This window comes from Salvia hispanica, chromosome 6 (assembly GCF_023119035.1).
Source record: "Salvia hispanica cultivar TCC Black 2014 chromosome 6, UniMelb_Shisp_WGS_1.0, whole genome shotgun sequence".
Classification (NCBI taxonomy): Eukaryota; Viridiplantae; Streptophyta; class Magnoliopsida; order Lamiales; family Lamiaceae; genus Salvia; species Salvia hispanica.
In genome coordinates, this window is record NC_062970.1 from 18,975,245 (window position 1) to 19,002,053 (window position 26,809).

Here is a 26,809-nt window from a genome sequence, read left to right on the forward strand (position 1 = left end):
ATGACCGTGGTATATTCATTTTCTCAAATCCGATTCCCGATGAGTGAGAAATAATGGATTAAAGTTGTGCAAAATTGCAAACTACTTAAATGAGCTATGAGAAAAGCTATGAGATTAATTAAGAGAGTTAATTATCCCACATTGGAAGTTACAACATTATTAATCAAGTATATATAATAAGAAGGATTATTACATTTAATAATTGTAGTGGACTAAGATTGTAACAACTTTTCACGGTTTATTTGTTTCGATTTTCCAGTTGTAATTTCGTTTCAGTTTTCCATTTGTATTCCTTCTTTTGGGTTGTATTACGCCCGATTTATATCTTGTAAATCCAGAAACCAACACGTTACAAGGCGATGGTCTTGTGCGTAGGGGCAACTCCTGTAGCTGAGTGTCGGTGGCACGAGCCGCACCCGAGAACACATTGCTATTGCTGCTTATGGATGGATACAAAGCAACATGATAAGGTTGGGACATCAAGGATTAGATAAGTTATTATACACTAAATTTAGGTCATGTAATGTGTTTTAACTTTTAGCAAATTAAGTAGTGGTATTTGCTTATTTAAATTTAGGTCATGTAAGGTGTTTTAACCTTTAAGTACTCCGTATTAGAGTTCCATCTTGTGTACATAAATAGCACCATAAAAAATGACTAAAGATATTTTTATTGTAATTAAGAATGTTAATATGTATTTGTAGATATATACCACTAACGATTTAAAATGCTGTCATATTCAACAGACTTTACGTTTGAAATTTTTCGCAATCAAAATTAAGTTATGTACATTAGTAAATTTCAATCAAATAGATTCCGTGGCGTAGAGTTTACACGAATAAGCCAATGACAAATAAACATGATTACTTTGCACAAATAAATTTCTTTCTGAACACGTTATACTGATTTGAAATCTAATATAGCAAAATTCTTCAAAAGTCCGAAATTCGTTTTTTTTCTTTAGTTACAGTAAAAAGGAAAATGTGAGTCACACGTGATAATTGCAAATGATATTCTGATTTTCCACTACAAGAAACAATTAATAAGAGATTACTAAATCTTGAACAAATAAACCTCGAACTCTCCTACATTTTCCAAGTCTTTCAAAAGTAAAAACAAAATTTTGACACCAGTTAAATTTGAAGGAACAACAGCCTTTATATATTCTTCCTTGCAATGAAACAATATCCCTAAAATTAAAATTTGAGTACAAAGATGATAGCAGAAATCATCTCAATGCATAAAAGTAAAGAAAAGAAAAACAAGATTTCAGCTAAAAAAAATCTATCTCATAGTAATTACCCGAAGGCTTCACATCCACACCTTGCCCCTTCCCAGCCGCCTCGGCCGGCGAGGGCGAAGGTGCAGCAGCTGGAGCTGGAACCGCAGCCACCTCGCTCATCACGAATGGGGGTGGCACATCAGGCGGGCTAGCGCAACGAATTAGAGCCCAATTCACACTCTGGAAGAAGGGATGCTGCTTGATCTCGGTTGCTCCCCTCCTATAAGCGAGGCGATGCTGTGGCTCCTTCACGAGCAGGCCACGGATGAGATCCCTCGCAGCAAAGCTGACTGTGGGCGAATCCGGGAACCTCAGTGGCTGCCCCACGACATTGAACAACGTGGCCCGGTTCCCTGCCCCTTTGAAGGGCGTCCGCCCAAACAAGAGCTCGTAGAGGAAGATCCCGAAGGTCCACCAATCCACTGCACTGCCGTGGCCTTCTCCCTTGATGATCTCCGGTGCTAGATACTCGTGTGTGCCCACAAATGACATGGAGCGAGCACTTGTGGGCTCGGCTATCAGCTCTGGGAGGGGGGTTACCTGGTTGAATACCTCTTGTTTGGGTTTAGACTTCTTGTCTTTCTTAGATTTGCCAAAACGCGGCCCAAAACATGTAGGTTGGATGCAGGCGGGCTGGATCGCGCACGAGGGCTCCATGCAGGTGGGCTGGACGCAGTAGCCCGAGTTCTTGGACTCTGCATTGGTGTTCGAGGACTGGACCAGCGTTGGGCTCACTGCACACCTCAAGGAGAGGTCGAAATCGGAGAGCATTATGTGGCCGTCGTCTCTCACGAGCACGTTCTCGGGTTTGAGATCTCTGTAGATGATCCCAAGCATGTGCAGGTATTCGAGAGCAAGGAGAACTTCAGCCAAATAAAACCTGCAAAAGTTGAGCATAAAATGAAGTAAAATGATGCAGAAAGACTCCATTGAAGAAATTTCAAGAAACCAATTGAGATTTCAAGAAATTCACAAATAAACTCTTAAAATCTTCTAAAAAAACTAGGATGCATAGCATGAACAAAGTGTTCTATTAGATCAATCTAGGTTCAAAAAGGTATGTTTATCAATACTTTCCTCCCGACAGATTTGATTCAGCAAGAAAACTAAGTGAAATTGGGAATTCATTGAATTCTACCTTGCAGCGTGCTCGGGGAAGAACTTCCCGGGCTGCTTCTGTCTAAGCGCGTGCAAATCTCCCCCGGGGCAGAACTCCATCACCAGGAACGAGAACTTCTCCGTCTCAAAGTGAGTGTACAAAGTGGGAAGAAAGGGGTGATCGAGAGACTGAAGAATCTCTCTCTCCGTCTGAGCTCTGAGGATCTTTTTCCGGCTAGCTAGGGCTTCCTTGTCCATCACTTTCATGGCGAACAAAGTCCTCGTCCCTATCAGCTCAGCGAGATGGACACTGCCGATATCCCCACATCCCAATCTCTTGAAAATCCTGAAATTCTTCAACTCCAACGCCCCACTGTTACAAGACCTGACAGCTAGAATCGCTTCCCACCTTGTGTCATTAGCTTTGTGCGGCTTGTACATAGTGCTGCTGAAGCTACTGGAGCTGCTCTCGTCACTGACATCACTGCCTGTGCTCCCTCTATATATGCTAGTCTTCCTACTCTCAACAACAAAGTCACCTGAGTTGCTGACTTCACCACTCTCAGACTTCCCACACTCACTCACTTCAGTGTTAGTGAAGCTCTCTTTAGCTTCTGCATACTGCGTCGTGGAGTAGAAACTGCCTTGAGGGCTCGGACAAAACCCACTTCCTACTTTAGGCTCTTTAGCAGGCAATGAGTCAACCTTAACCGGCTCCTCTCCATTAGAATCAGAAATCTTGTCATCTTCAGCCCGTTGCTCGATCTTACCATTGCTTACTGGCTGTTTCCGTGCACTACCCGGTTCCCCCTTCTCTTTCTCTGTTCCTTCGTCCATTCCACCAATATCCCCGTCTTTTCGCATGACTAGATGAGCAGTTTTGTAGGAGCGTTTTGAGACGACCATAGAGCCAGACGGGGCATAGATTGTCTTCATTATATGATCCTTAGGCACTGAGTCCTTGGGAACTGCATGAGATCCGGATGAGCCTCCACCGTGCCTGTAGTGCTTCGTAGAAGGATGGTGGGGCGGGCGGCTTGATGGAGGTGCAGAAGAAGACTTGTATTCCACCTTGCTAGCGCAGCTCATGTCTATTGAATCCACTCCTTGGATAAGGGATCCCCTAGCGTCGTGAGGCATCGACACTGCAAGACAGCCACCAAATGAAGATGGATTCAGCCCAAATTAGCACAACCTCAACATGCTAATTCATGAAAAGTTGAACACAAAAATCACTCAACCAAGATCAATTTTCAGATACATTTCTATCAACAACAGCTCTTCTACACTACTATATAACATTATTCACCAAATCCCCACAGAAATCAACCAACCAAATTCCCTTTTCAGATTACAATTCTACTAGTATACAAGTAGGACTTAAGCTAAACTAAGAAATCCCAACATACTAATTCACGAAAACTTGATGCATTCAGAATGTATATGACTAAACTACAAGAAATAACTTTTTCCACTCAAATTTGACTAAACTACAAGAAATCCCCTCAGAAATAACAATGTGTCTAGAAAATGAATCCCATTAACCGAAAAAAAACAAGAATTCCCAAAACAGAAGATAGAATTCACACTGATCATTAACAGATTCAATTCTCGAGTCCCATTTGGCCAAGATTCCTTTTTTTAATTTCATAAACATAAACAAAAATCAAATAACACGAAAAGAGAGTGGAGTTCTTGAATTTACCTAATCACAATCCTTCATCACCCTTGAGAAAGAAAAGTAAATGAGCTTTGTGCAGCTTTATTATTTAAAAATTTTCCTTTCTTTCTCCGGAAAATGTTGTTGCGCAAGTCCCTTTCAGATCCGATCGGAACAAGAAATGGGAAAAATAGATTAGTAAAAAAAGAAAGGATTTCAAGATTGTGGCAATCAATAACGATAAAACCCAGTGAAATTTATTCCCATTGTGTCGTTTAATGGAGAAATGGGAAGGAAAGGGAGAAAGAGAAGAACTGAAGCTCAGTTCACAAGCAATGATTAAAAGGGAATAGGAAAAGAAGAGAGGCGAATTTTAAAAATGAAATCTCTCTGGTTTCAGCTTTTCTTGTTTTTGTAAATTTTGTAACGCTCTTCTCGTTGTCTGTGAACTGTTCAATATGTGCACTTGATTTTCATGAAGAGAGTTAATGCTCTCTCTGTGTTTTATTGTTAATTTAAATGATTTTATTGGGAAACTTTTACTGCACACTGCGATAGATTCTAGGAAGGTTTTTCAAGTTTTCTGTATTTTACTTTTATTTTATTTTATTTTATTTTAGTTTTATAATAATAGGGAGGACTTTTTCAATTGTTGTACTAATTGTACTCTATTAAATATTAATGCGTATTTTTCTCTGATATGTAAAATGTAGGGATCTTATTTTGATCAATCTAGCGTGTTTTGAGTCAAATCTATTTGATTCACGGATTAATCGAGTTGTGATTCTTTAGATTAGAATTTTTTTACTCTACATTCGAGTTCTAGGCCAGCCTTACTGGTTAATCAGGCGGTCACCAATAAAATTTAATATTAGATCAATTCAATATACTATAATGATGACAATCATATTTTGTAGAATTTAAAACATTTATTGTGATAATTTTGAAATATATGTATAAATACAATATTAAATACCAATTCAAGATTTATATGAATAAAATAAAACATGCATATTTCATGAAATTTTAAAGCATTATATTAAGTTTCAATTAGTTTGATTTTTTTAATCTATTATTTATTATTATATTAAGTAAAAATTTAACATATAATAGTACCAAGGGTGGTGATAAAATGCAAACTCATGTATTATATAAACTCCAAACTTTTTGGCAGAGTATCAACACAATGTCAACATAGTAGAAAATTTTAAGATTTTGATGTCAACACAATGTTAATAAAATGTCAACACAATTTCAACACAACATCAGCCGTTGACATTGTGTTGACATTTTTCGTTGCTATTATTTTATCATCTGTTGTTCTAACGGTCCAGATCACAGTTTGGAGTTTGTAGAATATTTAGAGTTTGCATTCGATCAAATTCCATAGTACCATTAAATATAAATGGAAGGATAATTTTTTTATAGTTATTTTATTGTTTCTATTATAAAAATCATTAATGAAATGTCAAATTAGATGAAAGAATAGACGATAGTTGCACATAGGTCATATCCACCCGGTCACCCCTACTCAAATTGCGGGCAAAAATCAGATTGTAATTTTATCGGACTATAAATTTTCAACACTCACCCTCTAAATTTAGCAAGTTTTTTTATAGGAGAAAGTCAATCCTTTTTTTTGTTCTGTTTTACGTTGGATAGAAATGTGTGGTCATAACTCATATATAGATGAAAACAACCAACGGCAAATTCTACATCGATTCATTATTTAATGTATAGACATAATACAATTAATTCAATATTTTCATTAATCGCTGGATGATATTGCATCTTCTACCCATCAACTTGTTGTATACTAATTCAAATATATAAATATTAAATATATATTCGTGTGCATAGTGAAAACACTGAACACTTTATTAATGTAGGCAAATATTGTGCATGCTATTGCTACGTATTTATTGTCCATTTACAAATAATACTATAATCACTTCTAATTTATTTGTATACATGCATAAAACTGGTGGAGCTACTCCAGATTTAATTAAACCCATATAAATACAAGACAAATAATTGACATTGGATACTCATAAACCCACGTATTTTTTGTCCTATTTATATGTAATACTATAATTATCTTTATGTTATTAGTAACAGAAAAGAGCATAGCTTTATCAATTATTGTGATTTAAGTAAATGCACATTAATTTACGTATAGCGAAATTAAGGAAGAGGCACATGCATGCACGTGAATGAGGACCAAGCCATGTGGGCCGCTGACAATAATTATATCTATTCACGCACGATAATCGTAATTCCTAAGTCCTAATAATTTTTAATTATTCTCATAAAATTAACCTAATCATACAGCTACGTTAGGATTAACACAAAGGTCAATCATCAAATTATTACATTTAAAAAAAATATTGTCAAGGATTCGATAATAATTGTTTTTGTCGACACAATTCGGCAAGTTCTTTTTTTGTCATATATTGGTACTACTACTGGTAGATGTTTTCTAATCCTTCATCCATTCTTAAGAAAAAGGTTAGAAGATCAACCTCTATCTTTAAATACGGAGTCGCCTTAAATCATTTGGCCAGTTATCTCACCATTTAAGATTTGCCAATGAACACTCTCGGTTTTTAAATTGTCACTTTAAGATTGGTGTCACCCTAACGCACCCCGTGTCATATCTCCCTAAGTCCGAATTTAATTGAGTCATATTTTATTTCAGATTGTCCCATGTAAATTGAGTTATTCTTTTTTTATCTCTTATATCGCATACTTTGTTTTCTCTTATCTCTTACTAGTATATTTTATTTTCTCTCATATTCTCTTATGTCTCACACTTTTGGTTGGACACGAGTTTTAATGCACCATTGTTAAATAAAGTAAGAAATAGGTAAAAAAAAATTTACTCTATATGTACACCATTAAATGTCTCATTTTTTCCTTTTTCGTTCGTCCGCCAATAAATGTCTCATTTCACTTTTATTATATTTGGTAAGTGGACCTCACGTTTTATTATAAAACCAATATATAAAAGTAGGGATGTCAATGTAGCCCGCAACCCGTGGGTCGGCCCGAATAGCCCGCCAAATTTACAGGGTTAGGGCTGAAAATTTCTAGCCCGATAAAATTACAGCCCGATTAGCCCGCACCCGATTAACCCGCAACCCGTTAGGGCCAGGCCCGAAAATCCGATGGGCTGGCCCGAAAACCCGATAAGATTTCTATCGTTCTATTTGTTTGACTCTAATTCGACAATTCATTTGGTTATTTTATAATATAGATTACTAAAAAAATAATTTTATTAACATAATAATAGATATATAAATTAGAAACTTCAAATTTATTAAAAAATATACTTTTAAATTTCTAAAACATGCTTTAAAATTCTTGATTTTATGTTTTATTTTACATAAATATCAAATATTAGTATTTGGTCATGTTTATGTTTGAGTTTAAGCATATATCTCAAATTTATCATAATTAAATATTTTACATTTTATAAATATAACTAATTTTCACTATTATTTATTAGATTGAGCGCATGTTAATTTTATCGTTAGCAACCCGATTAGCCCGCTGGGCTAGCCCGAAACCCGAGCTTTTAGGGTTAGGGTTGAACTTTTATAACCCGAAAAAATCACAGCCCGATTAGCCCGCACCCGATTGACCCGCAACCCGAATAGAAACCCGATGGGCTGGCCCGATTGACATCCCTATATAAAAGTAGGTCTCGCATTTCACTAACTTTTTCTACCCACTTTGTTTATAAAGTCAAAACAATTTCTTAAAACTCATGCCAGTCAAATATAGGACATTTAATCATGGGAGGGAGTAAGTAGTAAAATATTGTTAGTTGAGAATGAGTTTCATTTAAATAGAGAAAAAAGAATTTTCAAAATTAGAAAGTACATACTCTTATGAGACAGACTAAAAAAAAGTATCGTCAATGAAGAGACTACTTTTTTATTTTCTCTCATATTTTATTTTATTTTATTTTATTTCATTTAACTTAATTTATTTTCTCTCATCTCTCATAATTATTCTCTCTTATCTCTTATACTTTATTCTCTTCAATTTAATCTATTTAAATTTAATTTCTCTCTTATCTCTTATACTTTATTCTCTTCCATTTAATCTATTAAATTTAATTTTTAATTTTCCATATTGTAGAGCATTAATTATCATCAGATCCTGGCGCTTGCCACATACGGACCAACCGGAAAAATGTACAGACAAAACAAAACAGCTTAAATTTTGAGCCATGACCCATGTTTTCTATTCACCTCACCAAATTATTTACTTTCATTCATAAAATCTTGTTCCCAATCCCAAATGATCCATACGAAATTAATTAGGAAAATCTAAGATTAGAAGGGACACGAATAAAAATATACACAGAGACTACTTATGAATCGACGCTCTGCATGCGGTGTTTTAGACCGAAGAATATATTTTTGATGAAATATACTAATGAAGTCTAAATAGAAAGAGCCTAATATTCATACCATTCATTAATCAATAGGATAAATAGGTGTAAATGAATAATAGATGTTACGGCGCCTTTATCAATAGCAATAGTTAAGTTAAGTAAATCATCCATGTGGAATAATGAAGAGACAATTAAGTTTTAAATGGGACCACTAATGTCACCCATCAACATAGCATGTTTAAAAATAATCATAATCAGAGTGCAGACAGGTATCATTTCCTCTCTTTTTTCTTTTACTTTATTTCCTTTTTATTAAAATAATCCTTAGTCCATGCATAATGACCTCTATATTCTCAAATTAGCCCCATCATTACATATATCTTCTTCAAGGAGCTGGCTCTGTCTCATCAATATTTTGGTCATATTTACTACTCCTTATAAACTATAGTCCAAACATCTCTAAAGAACTTATGATTAAGTTTATTAATAGCTATAAGTTGTTTTGAGAAGTTTATAAGCTCACCCAAACACTCTCCTAGAACTTATGATATTCTAAATGTTTAAATTTATAAGTTGTTTTGAGAAAGTTATAAACTCAGCCAAACATATTATTATGCTTAATTACAAACTTGGTTGAAAAAATGACAGAATAATATAAGATTGTGTCCCTTTTGTCTAGTATTAAATTTATTATAGATGGATGAGAAAGTTCTCTCTTCAGAAATCGTCTTTCTTTTCCATCATTTACGGTATAAATCAATTTTTTTCCCTTCAGTGACCAAATATAATACTGTTTGCTATAACAGTGATGTTGTCGAAACCAACACACCAATGTGTATCATAAAATAAATTCCAAAATTTACATACGACCATAACTTAGGACAAAAGTTTCTCATCAACACACATACGTATAAAAAAAATTAACATATTGTAGAATTAAACTTTCCAAATACAAATTCAATAAGCACTTCGTCCACAACAAAAAAGAGTCATTTTTTCATTTTGGTTCTATCATACTAAAAATTAATCTCCTTTGTGATAAGTTTCTATCTAGTCTCATCTTTCACTAATAAAACTTCATTGTCGTGTGATTCATAAATAAAAAAAATTAAAATCACAACGAAGCCAGGGGAAATGCATCCCCCCACCCCCCCAGTTCCGTTCCCCTGTAACGTGACGGGGCATCCGCGTTGTAAATGCACTTATGGCTCGATCTTAGCTTAATTCTGAAAGCTAGATTGGAAAAAAAATGAAATGAAAGAATATTTACTCCTAGCAACAAGAACTCGAAAAACTACACTAATATAATAATATTACACGAAAGTCTACAAACACACCTCAAAAAACAATTTGTTCTTGCATCCAATTCAAAAACCAATCTAGAAGGTGTGTTGAGGATTAACCCTCCTCCTAAAGTCTTGCCTGTAATAAGGAGTTTCATCTATGGTGCTCCTAACATAGTCGATGAACGGCTGCGGTGTCCGAGGCGAATGCTCACTGACCACGGCCGGACTGCTGCGCTTGGGGGTGGCAGGTGCTGCAATGCCCGGGCTGCCGAAGGCAACTCGTGGCGGCGATCTATCGGGTCTGTCAAGGTACCATATGCCAAAGGTCACTGTGAATATCAGTAGAAAGAGGAGAGCAGATATAGCAGCCCAGAAGGTGAGGTTTGCTGGTTTCGTGGCTGTTTCTCTGTCACGGGGATCGTAGCTAACACTGACTTCAACTCTCTGGCCAGTTGATGGCAGTGAGAAAACGAGATGGTCTTGGATTCTGGAGGGCCCACGGGCGCTGATCTCATACTTTGCTACAGCAGGATTGCCCCCGTGGATGGGTCTAACGATCAGGTTGTTCCTGTCGAGCCAACTGAGCTCGACGTTGGTGTTTCCGGTTAGGGTTATGACACGCTTGTTGGAGTCTGGAGTCAGGTTCATATACAGTGAGTTCTTCCCATCGGTTTCAAGGACAAATCCTCCAACGAAGAGAGCAGATGCAGAGCCAGAAATTTGATGATCATCCGTCAGCGAAGCTCGAATAGAAACAAGCACCTGGTGTGGCGAATCTCCTCCTGTGTTGACTGCTGAACGAGCTAAATGTTGAGGAGAGTGAGGGAAGAAAAGGCAGTGCATGCTGCCAGTGTAAGGATCCTTCCATGGCCTGGCAAACCCGATTTTAGGTGGATTAACAGCACAATCAAACGAGCTTAGCATCTTTCTCCCAGAAACTTCATCATTGAACTTTACTGAGAAAGCATATCCTTCTACTGGAATTGGCACATTTGTGATAACCTCGTTAGGAGCATCAACAGAGACGATGTTCCCTTTCAACACCGTGACCGTTGTATGAAGCTTGAAACTCGAACTTGTACCCTCAAAGTGAACTAGGGCTGTACCTTCTCCAGTGGCTTCAGCTTTTCCAGATAGCCTTTCAATACACACAACGCTCTCATTGGAACTGAACCACTGCCCTGATGCTGAATCACCTAAACCTTTTATGTCGAAGTTGAGACTAGCTCCCTGGTGAATGACGGGATTCTGTGGATACAGCTGAGGACCAACAGAGATGACAGCATATACTGCTTTCCGAGGATTATTGACGAAAGACACTTGAACAAGAGCTACACCTTCACTTTTGGCATGAAAATTGATAGTCCCATGACCATATTTGCCAATTGATACAATGTGAGGATAGTTAGTTTCCACTTCAAACAGAGTGATGTTATGTGCCTCGTGGAAAGGATTTCCAAGAACGTCATGATACCTGATGGGAAGGGCAAGATCAGCATCTAAAGCAACCATGTGAACGTGAAACTCATCCGCCATTCTGATTTGATCCAACTCCGCCACCCTTACACAAGATGCAACGTCAGTTCTTCCACTTGTCTTGTCTTTTGCTAGTATGCATGCAACACTGTCCGAGTCCTTAGTTATGATTTTAGCACCATCAATATATAAATCATTGTCACGTAACTCATCAATTTTCCCCTTTTCCGGTCCTAACAAGGAATAAGCAATGCCTTTATCACTCAAAGAACCCCCTTTACCGTAGGCATGTGAAGTTAACGGTAAGAGATCAGAAGAGGTATAGTAAGAAGGAAGGATCCAGGTTATTGGTGATCCAAGAGCAAGTGGAAGATCAGGGACCACCGATACTGACACAGATGCAGTGTAGAACATTGGTTTTGACAACGAATTGGAATTCTTGAAATTGCATGAGAACGAAACTGCAACTTTCGTCTTGCCAGCTGATATTCCGTGAAGAACTTGTACAAAGTTGAGGTCAAGCTCATTTAAGGATGTTTTCAGACTTCTGTTGCCTCGACCATGCGCATGCTCTGCCCCTTGAAAATCCAACACATCTTTGTCTCCCACAGCCCACTTGAAATTGTTACAGAGTTCATAGAAGGAAAACAAATTCCCCTCCGACAGCGAAGGATATATTGGCATCTTGCAGTTAACAGCAAGTTGTTCACTCTGGACATTTAAAATGGCTGATGAAGGAATTCCAACTTTAACTATGCCATATGCTCGACAAAGCATGATATCACCAACACCATAAATTGTGGCAACAAGAGTACTGTTCCCTGGTGAAATTGCCGATAGTTGCCCTGAGAACTTGTGAACTTGAGCAGTTTGATCATCCAAACTGGAATACCGAACATGTGAACCAATTTTAGGGCCTCCCCTGACTGTAAGCACATAAGAAGCACCTGGTACAAGAAATATGTCACGGGGATGTACCATTGGTGGTGCATATACTTCCACCTTAAACAGCTGGCTAACAATTTCATGTCCAGAGTGTTGGAAAGCACTAAGATATATTGTTGTCACTCCAAGATGCGTGCCTTGCAACGTGAAAGTTGGCCCACCACATAAGTATCTATTACCAACTATTGGAGTGTCATTATTCTCCATAACATCAACTATATCTTCTTCAATGTGGACACTAATTTTCATGTAAATGTACTGAGAAGGGTCAAAAGTACGCCCATCACTGACCCCAACCAAAAAGTTAATAGACTGCAAACTTCCCTTCTCAATGCTTATTTGTTCTCCGGTTGAAATCTTGATCCAGTCCATGTCTGCAACTTGGACAGTCGAAGATGCAGAAAGAGGAGGAACTAGCCCAACATCCTGAACAGTTACAAGTGCAGAGCCTAGGCTTTTAGGAGCCAGTGTTAGTTGTGAACAATCATAATCAGGGATCTGTTGTATTACTTCGACAATATGAGTATCGTTTACCAATGTGTCCAGAAAACAGCTCCCTCCAGTTATAGAGATATTCAACCTAGCTTCAGGATTGAAAAACAACAAGCTGAATTCTGGAGTGACTCCAAGAGACGAAACGAGTTGCAGCTGGATTGCATCTGTAAGAGTATCGATAGAAGTTTCAAACTTAGCAGCTAAATCATTACGGCCCAAAGAGTGAAAGCTAACAGCAGTGGAACGCACAGTACAGAGTCCAGATGTATTCTGCAAGATCAAAAACCTTTCCCAGCTGGAATATAATGTTGAACTTTCAGTCTCATCCCAGAGAGCCAGTCCTTCGCACTCAGCTAATTCCCAACTCAAAAAGATAGAAGATGAATTTGCAAAAGCTTTTCCCGAATCACTAAGACCAACAGCTGATGCTCGTATTTTACGTCCATTGGCTACTTTAATTGGGGTGGTGCGCATTCTGCTCGGCAACCGTTCAGCCCGAGCTGCAGACTGTATAGCTAGAGGCGTGTTCATAGCTTCATCAGCTATTATTACAATTGATGATGGAAAGCTGCATATAAGCAACAATTGCACTTCAGATACAACAGGTAAATGATGGTCTTCTCCCATTAAGTTTCCACGTCTGAAAACAAGTCTGAAGGTTCCCAAGCTATCACACCCTATTCTGTATGGATTCCCATAGCTGGTTGGTATTTGATGGACTGAAATCTTATCTTTCACAAGACCATCCTGTTCAGCCATCACTGCAACATTCTCAACGTACTCAACATCCTTGCCCCATCTTTCCGGTCCCCCGTGAAGCATTACATCCAAGTGAGTGCCAGGCACAAGATACAGATAATCCAAACTGCCCAGCTGATTTTGAGATTCAGCATGAACCCAATTGAACCAATAACCACCAAACTGGTTCCCGTCACTTGCCTGGTGAATAATAAGTGGTAAAAATGCAGCAATAGGCGAGGATGCTTTCAAGACAACAGATTCCCTACCAGCATGTTCTGCTAGTTGATGATCCCTGATCAATGTTGCACGCACCAAAGTTCGACCAGAACTTGCAGCATATATGTTTGTCCATGAACACGGAAGACCATATGGAATGGAGTGTCGTTCAGCAGCTTCTTTTATGCCTGGAATAAATACTTCCGTACTTGTATTGACAATTATGAATGAGTCGCTCTCCGTTTTCCATCTGATGAAGGACCGGAAAGCATCACATGCATGGAAATATGCACCAGTTGATGCTTTCAATGTAACGGACGCTTGAACATGTGAGCCAACAGGTGCTTCCGTTGGAAAGTTAGGCAGCAAAACCATCGAATGGGGAACGGAAACTTCAATAACCACCTCATCGTAATTCAATGAATCAAAGATGGACACTGCTCTAATAGTTGCCTTCCCAGGCTTTTTTGCCTGAACGATCCCAGAGACAGATACAGAAGCAATAGACATGTCTGAAGAAAACCACTTATAGTCACTGGAGGACATTGAGCAACCTCCACTTGCTTTAAGCTCCAGTTCCTGATAGACACCAGTGACCCATGGGAGGAGAATTTTTTCCACATCACCACTGCCTCCTTCATTAATAAATTTTATTTGTTCGCATACCATGACTTCTTGAAAAACCTTAAGAACTTCTTTCTTTACATCATGACCAGTGTGATAAGCCAAAGTTGCAGTAAGCTTTCCCAGACCATATGATTTTGCATCCAACATTCTATAATTGCTCATAGCAGTAGCACCTTCTGAAAGTGGGAGAATATTCCAGAATTCATCTTGGTTACTGTGCAACTTTATTTCATCACTTTCTGTTATATAAATTTCATGTGCTCCAGGTCCTGGAGAGAAGACCTTAACAAGAATTATATATAGACGTCCAGCCACTACATACCAGCGAGACACGGAGGGAATGGGCTCAATATCCTCAATACGATCACCAGAAGAAGAAAGAGGTGACATGAATAACAACATATTATCAGGTATGACAACATGTAGAGATGATATTTGCATGTGTCCTACAACCCTGGTATCTTCAACAGCAACTGCTGTAACCCCCAAGTTCAATGCATGAACTGTACCCACGGCTCTATCCACTTGAGCCACTGAAGAGTTCAGAACAGACCATTGATGGAACGGAGATGGTAAACTTACAACATGGGGAATATTGCTACGGATGACTTTAAGAGTATATCGAACAACAGCACCAATAAGGACATGTACGGGTGATGGAGGATCTAGAGACATTGCTTCTGCAACAGTTATTACAATTTCATCCCCCAAGTGCCCCACTGATGATTCCAGCAGATTAACAGAAACAATCTCATGGCCAATTTCAGTGCCCTTGACTACATAAAAGTCTGAAAAAACACCACTTTCTTCAAGGTTTATTTGAATGTCCAAGTCACCACAAAAACCACTGCAATCACTCAATGGAGACTCCTTCAAAGGAACATGGACAAGGCTATGCGGCATTTCGTGGGTTTCAGGCATCAACTGCCACATGAATTGCAGGCCCACCAGGGAGGAAAAGACATTGTCTACATCACAATAACAGCACAAGGGAGAATAATTGGGTGAAAGAACGAAAAAGATGAGAATACAAATAAGTAGAAAATACAAAACAATCACCTCCATGAAGAACATAATACTAGTCACAGAATTAAAGTTTCTTTTCACATGAAAATCTCATGAGATAACACAAATCATCTAATTTTAAGCTGCTTACACTATCTGAGAACAGTAGAGAAAATACACATAAAAAGAAGGCTCCAGGAAACCACAAGCCAAAAAAGTGCAGACCCAACTATATCTTATAGCTAGCTTATATAAACAAAACGAAATTCAGTTAATCTCATGTGACAAATCCATGCAAGGATTATCAGTAAGGCTAAGCCATATGGCTTTCTTTCATGGTTTATAAGAAGCATACAACAAGACTCTTCTAAATCTTCAAATCTATGTACTACTATTTACTTTTATCAGTTTAAGAACCAGATATATGTACACAAGTCAGATAAACAGTATGCGAAGAGTCCACTCACATTTAACTGTAACAAATTCAACGAGATATTTACAGTTATGCCTCTGGCTCCCAGTCCCAACATATAATAGTTATGTTTCTATCATAGCCTTATAACCCATTGTAATTTGTAATTGCTGAATACTGCTTAACAGCAAGCAATACTATACCGTATTGCTGCTAAGTTCCTTTGTTCTGCATTTCTATGTCAAGCTTGTCAGCAAGACCACAAGTAGACTTTACATTCTTTTCCAGTTTGGGATAGAAATGGAGATAAGTGTTCTATCCTTTTTGATATAGCAACTCATATTTTTATAATCGGCGACAATCATTCTTTGCTGAATGAACTAGAAAGTTATATTTATAGGTATCGCTATTCTACTCATACAGATAATGGATCCCTAAACGAAGCATCTAGTGCAAATGTGGACAGTAGCTACAATATTCTTAAGTTTACGAGCACCAGATAAATTCGAACGGAAGCAAAATTAATAAATACTCTAGCAACATAAAATAATAAAATAATAAAAAAAATAGAGAGAAAAACCTTCAGAGTCAAATGCTCGAACACGTAGAGTAGCGAGTCCATCCAGATCAAGCTTGACAGAGTTATGGAAAATCTTAATCTTAGATATTGAATCCACATAAACCTTGCACCTAATCACCATTCCGGTGTTCAAGTCAGTGGCGTAAACCGCAGTCTCCTTGCGGCCGCCGTAGGGCGCAATCGACCGCAACCGAGCACTAGTCGAGCAGCGGCTGCTCGCATTGAACTCCGGCAACACCGATAGTATGTCGTGATGATCCCACGACCTACAAAAAAAAGTGAGTAGTTAAAAAATCAAGCACTTCAGATGAAATAGAAAGGTACAACAAACGAAGCACGGCGTACCATTTGAAGCAGCCGTCGCTGGCCTGAAGCCTGTACTCGACGGGGTAGGTCATTTTGGGCGGGAGGAGTATGTTGACGTCGGTGATGTGGGGACCGGGGGTCGGAAACGACGTCGCATGGTGAAGAAGGAAGAGGAGGAGAAGCGGAAGCATTTCTCTGTTTTCTCAGGTGAAATTTGAGCTCAATGAAGAAGAAGCAGTCAACATTGAAATTTTTTTTATTTTGAGTTGGAAATTTGGTTAGACCACCAATTTAGGGTTTTTGAGTAGAGACTTGGCCACGAGGCGATCGATGATTGGGTGTAATTTTATATTACGAGTACTTTTTAAAAGTGCAAATGCTAAAGCAGCTGATTTTTGTTTATACTAGTATATTATTTGTGAAAAAAATAACTTTATGCCTCAGTTTTATGAATAAAGAAATTTGCTCTTTACTTACTCATTAGGCTACCAATATTAATATCGGTATTTTTATTGCAATATTAAAATATAAAGAGAGGTATAAGGTAGAAAAAGAATTTGTCAATAATACAAAATGATTAAGTTATATAGATAATTAATATTAAATAAATAAGATACTAATTGTATATTTTTTATGAATAAATTGCCGAAAGTTAAAATAACAATCCAAGGATAATATCAATTGTCAGAAAAATAATGGTATTTTTGTATTATTGTGAATAAGATTCCAAGAAATATGATTGTTGATACATTATTTCTTATGCAGTAGGGATCACCTACAACTTTTCCTTATCCAACTCTCGGCTGTTTTTCAGTATGTGTTTGAAAATATCAAGAAAAATGATAATGATTTTGGACTTATATTAATCAAATAAATTGAATTCACTAATTAATGTAATAATTGTAGTAAGATTTTTTTAGTGGATAATATAACAAGTTAATACTAGATAATTTCAAAATTATATTAAGATTTGCTTAATAAATTAGCGCAAGAAAATAATAATAATCAATATTATTCTTTTTTTGTTATTCATGATTTTATTAATTGCATTAAGATTTTTTTGATAAATTATCAATTGATAATGACATAATAATAATATTAACACTAGTCTACTACTGTATAATAATAAATATTATTATTACAATTATAGTTACTTATTTTAATTATTTTAATTAAGTACTGTAATTCATAATTTAAATTTTTTTTAAGATTTTATTAATTAATAGTAACTTACAATAAACTAATATTATAATAATTATTATAATTCATAATTCCTATAATTACATCAAGATTCTCTTAATAATATATTAGGGAGTGTTCGGTTTGCAAGATTGTATACCGAAATTAAATAAGTAGTGTATTTGGTTTATGAGATTTAATCCCACAACGCAATCTTAGATGGATAATCAAGAGATAATTAATCTCAAAACTCAAAACTCAATCCTAAATTATATCTTGGTATTACTTTATCTAGGAAACCGAACGCCGCCTAGGAGTACTAATTAATAATAACAATATTCGATTATTTACTATAAATAGAATTATTTGTTACCCCTATTATTTTGAATATGATTCATAAATTAAAATTATATAAAAATTATTTTAAGTTGTTAGTATTAATTAATACTAGTATAAATAAAATTATTATAATTATAATTGTATAATATAATAAAAATAATATTAAATAGTTAAAGATGTCAGTCCTAAAAACAGGAGAAGAACACTCGAATCCACAAGACATCATTCACCTTAGTGAAGATGTTCAACTGGTTGGGCACATCTATTGGGCACATAGAGACAGCTCCACTTCTGCATGTCCTTCTAAACTCGACGCTAGTGCTTCCTAAGCATTTCGTACACATGCTCGGTCGTGCCATTGAGCCGTTGAGCATTGTACTTTTCAATGATCCAATCGAGAACCCTCGATATTTCTGGAAGTTGCCAATGACAGGGTCCTTGGAGACATCGATGAAGACCTTCATTAAAATCAACGTTTCCTCGGGGCTATACTTTCAAGACCTGGTGACATGAGTCTTCTTGCCATTGCCCTTGCCCTTTCCACGACTGGTCATGGTGTCCTTCTCACTGATATTATAATCATCAGTGCAACGAATTGATGTGACTGTTGGTGGACCCCGTCCCTGGACTAGGTGATATTGCATTGGACGATGCTTGCTCGTGGTCGATGAAATCCATTCAAATGAAATTTATAATGATTTTGGAATTCAAAATATTATGTGAAGAAAATGTGATACTTATATAGATTTTGAAATTAAAAATAAAAATAAAAAATTGTCTTACGTCGTGGTACTCATTGAGGTATTGTAAATAATACTCGTACAAACAAAAATTTTGCGTGATCTATAAGCTCTTCTTCCATTTCTTCTATTGAAAAAGTTTTCAAGAATACAATTATGCCAATTACCTTTTAAAATTTATGGGCGAATTATATTAATCTTTCTACTATTTTAAAATTAATACAAATACGGAATACCCCATTACTTTTTAAAATTTTGCTGTTTTACATGCAGCATTATATTAATTCTTTGTATTTAGGTTTAAATTATTACTTAACAGTTTCTTTTGTAGACTCTTAAAATATCACAATTAATATGCATTAATCCTAATATAAAAATATACTAAGAGTAATACTTAGTTTAAACTTTTAAATTTAAAATCTTGAATATGTTACTACGGAAAATTTAGAATTGAGTGAACTACAAAATTAGTACTCAGAAAATGGGGTTTGCATTTTTTTTAGTACCCAACATTTTACAAAATCACATTTTTAATCGAAAAGGTTCATATATTCTAAATTCAGTCCCGATTTTTACTATTTACCTTTAGCCCTTGAAGGGTAAAATTGTAAAAATCTTTGTGATATTATTAAATCTTTGTAGTGTTATCTAAAAATGAATTATTTAAATTTTTGTAGTATTATTTAAATTATTGTATTACAATCGATAAATTAATATGCATTTGTAGTATTATTTAAAAATATTGAATGGTTATTTTAAATCATACTTCTTGTTAGCACTATCATACTTCTTGTTAAATTTCATCATGTTGGAAAAAGGAATCATAAATGGCCGCCAACGTTGATTACAATAGAGTTCCTAAAACATTTAATAGTGTAGAGTTCCTAGTTGTAGCATTGTTCTGATACTCATTTATCGGTATACTCAACGAGACTCAAATATCGCTAAAAATACTAGGGAGATGAGCATGTCAAAATATATAAGAAAACATACTCTCCACACTTTACATCAAAATGCCTATCCAATGTTTCTATACCTCTCTCAATTACCATGTTTAAGACATCGACTTTATCATGATCATAGTCTCGGTATGTATCATTAAACTAAAGCCGGTCATTTTGTATAGTAGAGTTTGTTAGTAACCTAACATATTTTCAACTATAACTTGTCATTTGTTATATTAGATTCTGTTAGTAACCTAGCATCTTTTCTCATATTAAATTCATAATCATCTTTTCTCATATTAATTCTGTTGGGCATGGGCCCTTGTTTGACTATGGTCAAGTTTAAGGGACTCATCCAAACGGTTGGGCTTCAAATAAATTTTTAGCGACGAATATGATTCGTCGACGTTGATTTAATTTGTTATGTACATGTACTTTTGATGAGTAAGAATAGTAACCATGACCTATATTATTTTACAGAGTGAACTACAAAATTGGCTTCTACGTATAATAAGTCGAACGCTAGAGGTACTCATATTTAAAAAAATACATTGTAAGCCTCTACGTATGAGTATAATATCATTTGAGACCCTTTTCACTATTTTGAGTCTTTTATACCCTTTTCCTCTCACTTTTAACCTAAATGAAATACCAAGGATGTTTTAGTCTTTCTCATTTTTATTACTATGTACCATATTTATTTTATATTAAAATATTATTTTCATTTAATCCATAAATATTGTAAATTTAATTAGATTGATAAATTAAAATACTTATAAATAGTTATTATAAGAATGATTTATGTTTTTATTTTATTTTAAACTAAATTAAAAACATAAATCATTCTTATAATAACTATTGAAAAGAAGTAAAATATTTTGGTTAAACTAAAATAAATCCTAATTTCTCAATTAGGTTAATATTAAAATTAAATAGAAGATGTTTAACTAAAATTTAAACATAAATCCTAATATTTTGACAATCCATCTTCTATTTAGTTTAACTAAAATAAAAACATAAATCATTCTTATGATAACTATTGATAAGTATTTTAATTTATCAATCTAATTAAATTTATAATATTTATGGATTAAATGAAAACAATATTTTAATAAAAAATAAAAAATACATAGTAATAAAAATGAGAAAGACTAAAACATCCTTGGTATTTCATTTATGTTAAAAGTGAGGGGAAAAGGGTATAAAAGTCTCAAAATAGTGAAAAGGGGTCTGAAATGATATTATACCCATACGTAGAGGCTTACAATGCATTTTTTTTAAACATGGGTACTTCTAGCGTTCGACTTGTCATACGCAGAGGCCAATTTTGTAGATCACTTTATTTTATAAGAAAACATTAATTACTAGTAATTAGGATTAAAAAAATATAAAGACGTATATATGTGGTGATGGGCTGGCGCTTAAGAGTGTCCATTATAGTTGGCCGGGCCAAGCTAAAAAGTGTGGCCAGGCCACAAAATCGTGGCCAGGCCACCAACGCCCATGTTTTCTACTATAGAACATGCCCAAGCCATACAATCATTTATTTTTTCCATTTGTTTATATTTTAATTTTACTACAATAAAAATTGTTAGACTATAATAATTAAATAAAATGCATAATTTAATGAAAACTAAATCGAAAACCAAATCTTCGTTGTATTATAGAACGGGGTAAAATTATACAACGAAAATTGTTTTAAAACACTCAAAAAAACTAAAAAAAACACCGCCATCGCCGACTACTCGATGTCATAATCGGAATCCGCCACTTCTTCTTCACCCGTTGCATCGTCACCGCCAAGCCATCACCGTCACCACCACCACCACCGCTCTGAGGTCCCGTCGCCGCCGTCGCCGTGTCCCCCCACCCCAACAACGTCCTCAGCCTCACTATAAGGTCGTAGTACATCCTCTTGGTAGGCGGGTCGGTCGACTTCTCATACAAGACCAGAGTGTCCTTGAGTTCCTTTATCATCTGCACCTCCAGGGTGTTTTTCAACGTCGCTCGGGCCGATCCAGGGGCGGATGCAGACGGGCCCGCAGCAGAGTGTTGGGAAGCAGCGGCGGAGCCAGATCTAGCGGCTCGGATTGCGGACTGTTGACCCAGGGGCCGTGGACGCCGGGATAGTGACGAGGGGGGCTCCTCCATAACCTCGTCGTTGAGGTCGAAGGTCCTTGAACCGCCGCTACTACTGCTATAGTTGCCGGCCCTGCTCCGTCTTGGACGCCTCGGCCCAGAATCAGACGCGTTCTCGCAGATGGCTCTGAATTTTGGGGAGTCCCACAGAACGAGGAATTTTGCCCAGTAGGTAAACTTCTTGCCCTCTTGCACATTGAACAACTACATCGACAAGGATTTTACGTCGGCTTCACTGCGGCCACTCTCAGCAGTGCGCAATTGGTTCTCGTATATACCAATGAACTTCCGGAGAGCTATAGTGATCCTGCCGAACTTCTTCCGGATCTGATCGGGTGTACGGTCGACGCTCCCCGGCGGTTTGAATTGATTGTACACCACCAGGACTTTCCGCCAGAAGCATAAGTCGGTCTGATCCGTGCCAACTATGGCATCTGTCGTCACTACGTCCCATGACCTAGCAATAGCAACGGACTCATTGTCCGTGTACAGAAACCCCCGTCGACTACCATCGCCATCGCCTTCTCCGCCACCACCGCGGCCGCCTTCCTGCCCGCCGCCGCCATCGCCTCCTCCGCGACCGCCTTGCGCTGACCCTTCGCCTCGCCCGCCGCCGCCCCTTCGACCGCCGGTGCCGCCGCCACTTCGCCCCCCGCCGTCGCCGCTTCTTCCACCACCTCCTCTCCCCGTTTCTACATGACCGGGCGTCGGGGTATCAGGCGACCCCATCAATTGTTCCCATGTGAATCTATCAGATTCATCAAGCGGAGATTGACTGCTCTAGAATGTGGAGGATTGGAATTGAGACGGGAAGTTTATCGCGGCCATGTTGGGTCGGTAGTCGCCCGTCCCCGGTTGGGTACGCCCCACATATCTCTGCTGATAAGCCGGGGACTGACCCCGGATTTGGGGTGTTTGTTGCCACGGCGCCGGCGATGACGGACTCCACATCTGGGAGGGAGTAGGGGGGGACTCGATCTCCAGTGTTGGGGAGGTGGAAAACTTCCGTGTCCCGAATCTCCATAGCCGGGGGAATTATCGTCTCCGCCTTGCATTTCACGAAAATTAAAATTGAAGGGAATAGGGTAAATTGTGTGTGAGAGTAGAGTAAAAATAAGAGTTGAATTTTAGGTATATATAGAATTATTTTCGAAAATTAAAAAAAAAAATTCAGAAAATAGGGGAGCCGTGGCCCGTGGCCGCTGCAATAGGAGCGCCGCGGCGGGGCCACAATCTTGGCGCCCTCCCCCGCCACGGCCGCTCATCCCATGCACTATAGGAGCCGCGGCCGGACCACGCCCGAGCCACGAGCCGCGGCTCTACTATAGTGGACACTCTAAGTGACCCAAACTAATTTTGAGTGTGTGACATCACCCCCAATTCGGCGCTCGGCAAAAATAGACTTCTAGTAGCAAATTAGCGGAAGACAATTTGCATAAACTATTTTTTTTTCCTAAATATTTAATTTTTGTTATGCTCTTAATTGTGAGATCCACAAATTTACCCTCGATATATTATTTTATTTACCCTTTTTAAATGAACGGCTGGAAATCAAAATCATGTCTTTTTCCCACTTCCTCAAATTATATTGTTTTGAAGCACACAAAAAATTATATCCACACAAAACTCCCAAAAAGAGAAGCATCAACTTTACATAGATGTACACTTACATAATATAAGTAGCACTAACATCTAAACGTGAATTTTGTTATACCTCCTTTTTTAAATGTGACTTATCTTGCATGTATAATATACAGACTATTGTATATAAAACAATTTATAGAGTATAATACAATTATACAAAGCTCAATTAGTAGAAGCAAATAAGTATTATCAAAACCGACTCCTTTATTAACCCATTATTTCGAACTTTGGTGTGATGGTGGAAGAGATCTAGCCGTTCCATAATTTTTGTATGTAATCGATATTCTATTAGTATATTAGTACTATTTTAATATCATGACTATGCTTAACTTGATATTCATTATGTTGAAACTTGAAACTATACAAATTATGCACTGAACGTTAGTTTATCAATCCAAATAATAAACTTACGGTGTACTTTTTTTCAATCCAAATAGTATTAAACTATTAAAAATTTACGCCATTTAATAATTACAAAACTAGACCGAAAATCTACAAAATTGAATTGGAAGAGAAAAATATACTACCGTGCAAATAGATTCGAGTATCCAAATCGTCCACTACTAATTTAACTGAGCATCTCAAATATTAAAAAGGATTTCACATTCAAAACCAGATTCTAGACAAAAAAAGAATTGATTTTCACCCTTTCATTCTCAAACAACCAAAACCAGAAAAAACAATTAAACAATTAAAACAACCATGCCCACAAATAAATAAAAAAATAAACGAGTGGGAATTGTATAAATTCAGATTTGCATTAGCTTTACTTTCAACGAAAAAAACAGAAAAATGGACATACTTTTTTGCGACGAGCTTCTCCAGGAAATCTTCCGCCGTCTTCCGCCTTCCTCCGCCGCAGCCGTCGCTCTCGTGTCGCGGCGATGGCGCCGCCTCCTCCGCTCCTCAACGACCTCCCTTTCCCTCAACTTCCCCCCTCCCTACAACCCCACCACTATCACTTCTTTCTCCTCCTTTCTTTATCACCACCCCTTTCTATCCTCCCTCTCTGCCTCCGCCGCCGCAGACGGCGGCGCCGGAGACCACCCTCTCCTCCTCTCCGTCGCCGCTTCCTGCCCGAATCTCCGTCACCTCCGCCTCTTTGGCCCGCCTGTATCTTCTCTATCTCTCTCTAATCTCTCAAAATCATTCCTTCATCTCTCTTCTCTCTCTGTTGCTGTTTTGAGGCCTTTTTCTCTCAATTGGCTGCCTTGTTTCAGCTCTTTGACACGCCTTTCCCTCTCTGTGAAAAACCCTTTACCGGAAATCGATGATTCCGAGCTCGGAAGCGTGAAAGATTCAATCTTTGATGTTGAATTGCGTTTGGAGAGCCTTAGCTTATCTGGGATTTCACAGAGGGATTATGGGGTTGCCTATCTTTGGAGAAATTGCAAGAATGTTACAAAATTGGAGCTCAATTGCTGCGAGGGTTTAGGAGATTTCTCATCCTTTTCTGATTTCTTGAGGTTAGCTAGTGATCTTCAAGAACTGGAGTTGAGATCATGTAGAAGTGTAGCTAATCTTGTGCTGTTTAGTTTATCTGAGAATTGTGTCAATTTGAATTCTCTATTGATCTATGATGGAGGGAGCAGAGAGGGTTTGCTTCACTTTTTGAAACAGGGAAAGTGTAGTTTGAGGAGTCTTGATTTGAGGCTGCCTCTTGATCTTGATAACTCTCACATGCTTGCAATATCTGAGAATTTTCATTTTAGGGGCTTGATGAGTTTGAAGCTGCAAAGTTGTTGTTTTGTGACTGGGGAGGGGTTGAGGGCAGTGGGGAGGGCATTGAATGGGGCCCTCGAGGAGCTCTCGTTGATCAACTGTGACGTTGTAGTGAAAGAGCGCGGCTTGCTAACGACGTTAGGGCAAGATTTCAATGGGTTGAAGAGGTTGGACTTGTCTTACAATGGCATGTTGGTTGATAAGGAGGTTGTGTCAATGCTTGCCTCTTGTGATGGTTTGGTTGAGCTGAGGTTGAGGGGTTGTAGTAGGCTGAGTGATGCGGTTGCGGATGCGATGGTTAGGAGGTGTAAGCGGCTGCAGGTTGTCGATGTAGCCTGTTGCTGTGGGATTCGAGTGCAGGGAGTTGAGATCATCTTGCTCAACTCCCTGGGCTTGAGGCGAGTGGAGGTGGAGCGGAACAAGCTCTCGGAGGCTGCAATGGCACGGGTGGCGGATAGGTTTGTGGAGGTTGTGTGTTGATTTGGTTTGGTTGTTGAGGTTTTGAGGCAGTTCTCAATTTGATTGCCTTTTGGTTCAGTGTGTCAGTGTGTTTTGTTGTGTTGAAGGGAATAAAAGAATTTGTGGAAATAACATACTCCTACGTTGCCATCGCCTCTATTTTTTTTTTGTCAATGTTGTAGGTTGTGTTTGTCCTAACCATGGAATCCAGCTACTAGATATACTACTCCTTCCGTTGCGGCTAAGATGACACATTTCGTAGTTAACACATGATTTTAGGAGTTGTTAGGTAATTTGATTAATTGGATAAAGGAAGAGTGGGTGTAAGTATTAAATGGAGAGAGAAAAAGAGTTGAATATTTAATTGGAGAGACTTAAAAGTGGTTGCGTGTTAAAATTAAATTGTAATTCGGTTCCCGATTAGGAACTGGTCGGTTCCGGTTCTAATCGGTACCAATTTTATATAAAAAGTTGGAACTGGTACCGAAACCGGAACCGATTTTCCGGTTCCCGGTTCCTCAATTAACCGGCCGGTTCCAGTTAACCGAGAACCAGGGAACCGTTTAAGCACCCCTATGCCAAACTAATTACCCCAAAATCTATTTAAAATCGTTTTTGTCATTTTCACGAATTTAAATAGTTGTTGGATTTTCCATCGGTGTTTAGTTTTGCGTTCTTCACTACATAACCCAATCCTCACTTATTTCTACTCTCATTAGGTACTTTTTTTTGTTACATTTTTACTATTATATTAGTCATAATAGTGTAGTGAAAATATAAATTATTTTTGAAAAGCATACCATATGGAGTATTAAGAAGGTGATAAGTTATTTGATAAGAAGAATTAATTTTTTTTTTTATCATAATAGCGATAACGGGCCCAGTGTAATATGGGCCTACGCGGTTTTTAAGCCCATTCACAGTCGGACATCAACAAATATACACACTCTTCTTAAAACTATAAAATATACAAAGTTTTCATTATCTCTGGGCCCAAAAATATTATGAATAGAAAGATGCTACATATATATTTAGAGAGTTATTCTAGACACATGTATTCTCTTTTATATACACAACATTCACCAATTTTTAGAAGCGTCGGTGGAATA

The 26,809-nt window shown here is 37.6% G+C and overlaps 4 protein-coding genes across 5 annotated transcripts; 1 reads left to right on the top strand and 3 right to left on the bottom strand.

Annotated features, from left to right (window-relative positions):
* Positions 1-1,138: 1,138 nt before the first annotated feature.
* On the bottom strand, positions 1,139-4,453 carry LOC125196215 (serine/threonine-protein kinase D6PK-like). The gene is made up of 3 exons (XM_048094637.1): positions 4,086-4,453; positions 2,421-3,525; positions 1,139-2,162 (listed from the first exon to the last, which is right to left on the bottom strand). Exons 2-3 carry the CDS (start codon positions 3,518-3,520, stop codon positions 1,274-1,276), a joined length of 1,989 nt encoding a protein of 662 aa, XP_047950594.1. The 5' UTR covers positions 3,521-3,525; positions 4,086-4,453; the 3' UTR covers positions 1,139-1,273.
* Positions 4,454-9,726: 5,273 nt separating this feature from the next.
* LOC125193949 (nuclear pore complex protein GP210) lies at positions 9,727-16,792 on the bottom strand. Its single transcript, XM_048091906.1, has 3 exons — positions 16,574-16,792; positions 16,229-16,494; positions 9,727-15,199 (listed from the first exon to the last, which is right to left on the bottom strand). The coding sequence occupies exons 1-3, from the start codon at positions 16,723-16,725 to the stop codon at positions 9,825-9,827; spliced, it is 5,793 nt and encodes a 1,930-aa protein (XP_047947863.1). The 5' UTR covers positions 16,726-16,792; the 3' UTR covers positions 9,727-9,824.
* Positions 16,793-21,452: 4,660 nt separating this feature from the next.
* On the bottom strand, positions 21,453-22,604 carry LOC125194858 (glycine, alanine and asparagine-rich protein-like). The gene is made up of 2 exons (XM_048093075.1): positions 22,084-22,604; positions 21,453-22,002 (listed from the first exon to the last, which is right to left on the bottom strand). Exons 1-2 carry the CDS (start codon positions 22,602-22,604, stop codon positions 21,453-21,455), a joined length of 1,071 nt encoding a protein of 356 aa, XP_047949032.1.
* A 1,680-nt stretch (positions 22,605-24,284) lies between these two features.
* LOC125192762 (F-box/LRR-repeat protein 3-like) lies at positions 24,285-25,850 on the top strand. Of its 2 annotated transcripts, XM_048090404.1 has the most exons (2): positions 24,285-24,985; positions 25,232-25,850. In XM_048090404.1, exons 1-2 carry the CDS (start codon positions 24,312-24,314, stop codon positions 25,719-25,721), a joined length of 1,164 nt encoding a protein of 387 aa, XP_047946361.1. In that variant the 5' UTR covers positions 24,285-24,311; the 3' UTR covers positions 25,722-25,850. The 2 variants fall into 2 exon arrangements, with proteins under 2 accessions (XP_047946361.1, XP_047946360.1); XM_048090403.1 differs by having other exon boundaries at positions 24,285-25,850.
* The last annotated feature ends 959 nt before the right edge of the window (positions 25,851-26,809 follow it).

What these genes read in the sequence shown, in the direction of transcription:
- LOC125196215 (XM_048094637.1), bottom strand. Translation starts at nt 3,520, where the DNA reads ATGCCTCACGACGCTAGGGGATCCCTTATCCAAGGAGTGGATTCAATA. An exon ending in TTCCCCGAGCACGCTGCAAG is followed by an intron (nt 2,163 to 2,420) that starts GTAGAATTCAAT and finishes CAACTTTTGCAG; the next exon opens with GTTTTATTTGGCTGAAGTTC.
- LOC125193949 (XM_048091906.1), bottom strand. Translation starts at nt 16,725, where the DNA reads ATGCTTCCGCTTCTCCTCCTCTTCCTTCTTCACCATGCGACGTCGTTT. An exon ending in AGCGACGGCTGCTTCAAATG is followed by an intron (nt 16,495 to 16,573) that starts GTACGCCGTGCT and finishes TTTTTTTTGTAG; the next exon opens with GTCGTGGGATCATCACGACA. An exon ending in TCGAGCATTTGACTCTGAAG is followed by an intron (nt 15,200 to 16,228) that starts GTTTTTCTCTCT and finishes ATTGTGATGTAG; the next exon opens with ACAATGTCTTTTCCTCCCTG.
- LOC125194858 (XM_048093075.1), bottom strand. Translation starts at nt 22,604, where the DNA reads ATGGGGTCGCCTGATACCCCGACGCCCGGTCATGTAGAAACGGGGAGA. An exon ending in GACGTAAAATCCTTGTCGAT is followed by an intron (nt 22,003 to 22,083) that starts GTAGTTGTTCAA and finishes CCCAAAATTCAG; the next exon opens with AGCCATCTGCGAGAACGCGT.
- LOC125192762 (XM_048090403.1), top strand. Translation starts at nt 24,312, where the DNA reads ATGGACATACTTTTTTGCGACGAGCTTCTCCAGGAAATCTTCCGCCGT.